The 5,167-nt window shown below is 46.0% G+C and overlaps 1 protein-coding gene across 1 annotated transcript; it reads left to right on the top strand.

The window, feature by feature from the left end:
- The first annotated feature begins 379 nt into the window (after positions 1–379).
- On the top strand, positions 380–4,553 carry LOC105902579 (transmembrane protein 233). The gene is made up of 3 exons (XM_012830220.3): positions 380–773; positions 2,548–2,682; positions 2,823–4,553. The coding sequence occupies exons 1-3, from the start codon at positions 588–590 to the stop codon at positions 2,832–2,834; spliced, it is 333 nt and encodes a 110-aa protein (XP_012685674.2). The 5' UTR covers positions 380–587; the 3' UTR covers positions 2,835–4,553.
- Positions 4,554–5,167: the final 614 nt, after the last annotated feature.

The following is a 5,167-nucleotide window of genomic DNA, read 5'->3' as shown; positions in this document are numbered from 1 at the left end:
GTGTAGCACACCAAAAACACTTTAGGAGCAAAGTTACAGAATGGCTTATTGGCCAAAGCACAGAGCTTGTCTGTCCCACTACAGACCCATGAAACAGGTTGGGGCCAGGTCCATGGAACCTCAATGACAATGACATCATGAGGCCCACGGAACCTCAATGACAATGACATCATGAGGAACAAAAATAACGCATTTATGTTCATAGCCCCCTACTTCCACGTCATTCACTCTCTGTTTTTACCCCCCTCGTACCCCCACACTTCTCTCCCACCCTCCCTTTCTGGGAATGTGTTTGCTCCTTCCAGCACTAATTGGGTCACCACCCAGCGCCCCCCCCCCCAACTTCAGCTCACCCCAGCCCCAGCCTTAGACCCTCAGACATCTCTCTCACTCTACTCTCTCAGACGGCGCGCTCTCTCTCTTTCTTCCACCTATCTCCCCTTTCTCTCTCTCTCTCTCTACGCTCTTTTTAAACCAATCACCTAATTTCTGCTCTGGGGACTTTTGCGTGAGTCTGTACTGTCGTTAAGAGTGTGTGAGTGTGTGTGTCTGTGTGTGTGTGTGTGTCTGTGGGTCCGTCTGGAGTGATGGCGCTGGGAATGCTAAACTCGGATGTGAAGAGTTCCCTAAACGGGAGCGCAGACCTCGATCACAGCTGGGATGCGGAGGGCCCGCCGCCGCCGCCGCTGCAGAGCTACCTCATGCTCACCATCTTCACCTGCTTCTGCCCCGCCTATCCCGTCAACATCGTGGCCCTGGTGTTCTCCCTCATGGTAAGCGCTGCCTGCATGCTTGGGAAACTGAGGGACCAAGTTCAGTGGCATCTCATTATTGATTTCTCATCTCATTATTTGGCTTCGACAGCCAAAGATTTGAGGTTTTGTTTGGAGCAGTAGGAGGTTGAGGGCAACGGCAGAAGAAGAGTTTTGAATGTGAAGAAGACTTGTGTTTTAAGTTGTCAGTTCAGGACCCAAAGTGAGATTACTGCTGGGGTGGGGTTACCACGACAACTGGAAACCTATGTCTCTGTTCTGGGGGGTGGTAGATACAATCATTACCAATGCATATTATATATACATTTATATCTGAATGTGGGCTAGGCGTATCTAAGCCAAAAGCCTTTGGGTTGTTTTGATGTACCATCAGAAATGGTTGAAGTACTTTACGGATGTGTTTTGTTGAAGGACAGCCTTAGATTGTTTATGTCACGTCTGAGAAGTGTACAGTAGTTGTCCTGTTCGGCCCCATCTCATCTCCAGCCCTTAAAATAGCCTGTTGACGTGTGTCAGATGTGTGATGCTCAGCACTCAGCAGGGGTGTGCTGCTGACCCGTGAGTAAATGTGTGTGTGTGTGTGTGTGTGTGTGTGTGTGTGTGTGTGTGTGTGTGTGTGTGTGCTGCTGACCCGTGTGTAATATGGGCCAGACACCGAGGTGTGTTAAGACTGGTCTGCGATTTGGGTCAGGCAAAGTTAAAGGATCTCTCTCTTATGTATCTCTCTCTCTCTCTGTGTGTGTGTGTGTGTGTGTGTCGATGTTTGTGTGTGTTTGTGTGTGTGTGTGTGGTCTGTAGGGTTCAGAGTGTTCACGGTAGATAAGAAATATGGGTGTGTGGGTGATGAATAGAGCAGCTGTCTGTGTGGCAAGGTTTCATCTCAGAACTGGCTGAATATACTGTTCTGGCCACACACACACACACACACACACACACACACGCACACACTCACTCACGCACACAGGCACATGCACAAACATGTGTCCCATAAACATAGTAATGGTACTCACCAATATGTCTGATATCCTTTCCTTCTCTCCCTCTCCCCCTCTCTCTTTCTCTCTCTCTCTCTGACCCTGAGATAGGATCACAGATAATGCAGCTGGCTCACTCTATACCCTGCCTTCTCACTTATAGATTTGCTGCAGACTCAGTGGCTCAGCTCACTTGACAGGCCATCCTGAATACACTAAATGCCAGGCTGATCTTCTCTCGTTCAGACACTTAATGGTTGTCCGCACCACATAACTCACAAGGGCAATAGTGTCATGGGTGAAAAAAGTTGTGTACCAATTGGTAATTTGGTACTTAAAAGGTGAATGATTAATGTGCTTGAAGGGTGCAGCAATGTTCAACATTCCTTTAGGTTTTGGGAGGGTGCAACATTATACTCCTTGCTCATTACTGCCTTGACTAATCAAGCCCAATAATGGCTAATCAGAGTGGCAGCTCCATTCAACATATTCAAGTTTGGACTGGTTTGACATTCAGAGTGGAAGCTGCTCCATGCTGCCCAAGATACAGAAGGTTTAAGTAGAGAATCCAAAATGGCTTCCTAATTTGAGTGGGTGTTAGGACAGAGAGTAGGGTGTGACTTGAATAGCCCTGAGGAGAATCATCTGGAGTGCTGATCTTCACACGCTATTAGCTTCCAAAATGGTGGAAAATACTTACAAAGAACCACTTCTAGCTGACAGAACTGCAATTTGCAAAAACATGAATAGTAATCACACAGGAGGCGCCCATTGTCTTCTCTCTTTGTCTCTTCTTCTAGTCGAGGAAAAGCTATGAGCTGGGCGACTATGACGGCTCACGGCGGCTCGGCAAGAAGGCGTTACATGTAGCCTTTGCCTCTGCTGTCATCGGCATCCTCATCATGGTCGTCTTCTTTGTTGTCCATTTCACCAAGGTAGCATACAATTCCATTATTCCCACAATATACAATTCCATTATTCCCACAATCCCACAGTATTACTGTGGATTTGACATAGGTGTAATGACGTACAATGTGGGTCAATTACCCCTGAATGTTTTGTTATTTTCAAACAGATGGAATTCTAAAGGAACACCATTCTGGTGGGGTGGAAGTATTGCTCCCCAACCTGCGCATCTGTGGGTGAATGGCCATGGACAGGAACACAATCTTTACAGACTGAATAGAAAGGGCTTGGGAGAACATCACCGGAAACAAAATCCCTTTCGTGGTGAATTGTCTTCCTGCTAAACTTTGGTTTCCAGGGAAGGTTTGACTGTCCTCAGCCTGGCAGGGGCTCTCTTCGGATGTGGATCGTACCATCAGTGGCTGACTAACAGGAGTGCATACAATACATGGAGGGGTCAGGAAGCACACACTTCTGTCATTCAGGTGACATCGCAATGTGAACTTTGTCTGTACATATGTAGTTCTACTATTGTAAATTTGAATTTGAACATTTTATATTAGTGGTACATTAGAACCATTAGAATGTTTGTGTTGTACGATTAGCGGTCTGTTGAATTCTATTAATGATCTACAATCATTTGTTATTTTGGCTGAAAATTCAATTGGTGGGGAGTGATTTTTGTTTGATTATGGTTTTACAGTTTTCACTGGTTTACACGAGCAGTCTTAAAATTTAAGTTAAACATTTTCCATTGTAATTCAATGTACAGATATGTATCAGAAGAAGAAAATACACGCACAGAATGGGGTCTAATAAAAAACACTGCAAAAACTAGTAGCTGAGTCTGTGACCCTTTGACCCCTGAGCATCTCATGACCTTTGAACTGAAACAGCAATGAAGATAGGGATACACAGGTAAACCTACAGCCTGGATGGTAGACCTTTATAAAAATGTCAGTTTCAGTTTGTTTGCCTAAAGGTAGACTCAGGACAAAAGGGGAGGTAGGATTAGGGGTAAATAAACCATTCTGTTTGATCCTCTGCAAAGCAGCAAAAAGAAGATTTATATTATGGAGCAAGGAAAGGGCATTATAGAGTCTTTCGCTAAAAACTAACTAACTAACTAACTTGCCTTGCCTTGCAAACACCAACAACAGCACCATTGACACTGTTAAAGCTAGCTATCTTGCTATCTGATCTGTTTCGGCAATACCTTTGTGGCCATAGAGCTGTAAAAGCTGTCGTAATATTTTCTTGGGGTTTCCGACATGGAACACAAAACTACACAAATAGGTTTGGCAGTTAGTGAGAATGACAGGTATGTTTATCTGTCCTCCACATGACCATATACCATCAAAATGAATTTAAAACTACCTAGCTACCTAAAAAAACCCTAGTGTTGCTTTGAAAATTACTGCGAAGAGTTAATTGGGTAGAAAACATAGATCCCCCTGAACACAGCTCACCTGTTAACACCTTTTCTCATTATATCTCACCTGATCTCCCCTCCCCCCCATTGGTCTCTCCTCACTCTCTACAGCAGTCCTGGGTCAGCTGCATGTGTTTTTCACCCCCATGACACACACACACACACCCAAGCAGCAACAGCATTCCGCCAACTCCAGAGGATCCTGTGTTTCAATATGTAACGTTAGCACTCATCACTGGCTTAATATAGCAACAGATTTCCCTTCAGTAGGTGTAGGCTATCATTGGCTACCTCTCGTTAGCCTCCTATGTCCTGCATTCTGGCCTGCTGAGTCATATGGCATGTGGGAACTTTCTCAGCGCTGCCTGATCCGACAGCATATGACTGGAGTCTTTACTTTCAATCTGGGTTTAGTAAAGGGATATGACCACATTGGTAAATCATTAGCAAAACAGCGCTTACTTGTCGTGAAAACTATACCATGCTAATCCACTTATGACGTCTTTGTGTGCGGCATTGAACCATGGTTTTCAGTTTTCCGAACAACATCTTGGAATAATATTTATCAACTTTTACCATCCTGACCTCGCAAATAAATAACAGTCTGGCCCAGCTGGCCTGGACTATTTTCTATTGCTTGTATATTTTTTGTGCCTTCTCTCTCTCTGTGGTCCCAGCCAATCACCAAAGCTCAGGGCTCCTGCTATGCAGGCCACGTGTGGCTCATGTATACATGGAGGTTTGCTGGGTAAACAGCGTTGGCAAATGGCCGAGTCTGAAGGTCCCGTCTAGAGGTGATCCCCCTATAGCCCTGGCCAGCTGGTGGTATATCTGCCTGGTGTTTGTTCAAGAGGTGCCACGCAGGTGCCACACCCACCGCTGCGAGCTCTTGCACTTCCAACAGAGCAGGGCAGCCCAGCCCGACCCACTCGGAGAGGAGGTGGAGGAGGAGGAGGAGGAGGAGGAGGGGAGGAGGAACGGGATAGTCGTGAGAATGCTGCTGAGCTCAGAGGAGAGAGGGAGAGAGAGAGAGACAGTCAAGGAGGAGCCTGGTGCTGTGGGATGATCAAGCACAGACACAC

The sequence above is a fragment of the Clupea harengus genome, chromosome 12 (assembly GCF_900700415.2).
Source record: "Clupea harengus chromosome 12, Ch_v2.0.2, whole genome shotgun sequence".
NCBI lineage: Eukaryota > Metazoa > Chordata > Actinopteri > Clupeiformes > Clupeidae > Clupea > Clupea harengus.
The sequence above is the reverse complement of the archived record's forward strand: the minus strand, read 5'-3'. Positions and strand labels throughout refer to the sequence as shown.

What these genes read in the sequence shown, in the direction of transcription:
- LOC105902579 (XM_012830220.3), top strand. Translation starts at nt 588, where the DNA reads ATGGCGCTGGGAATGCTAAACTCGGATGTGAAGAGTTCCCTAAACGGG. An exon ending in CCCTGGTGTTCTCCCTCATG is followed by an intron (nt 774 to 2,547) that starts GTAAGCGCTGCC and finishes CTCTTCTTCTAG; the next exon opens with TCGAGGAAAAGCTATGAGCT.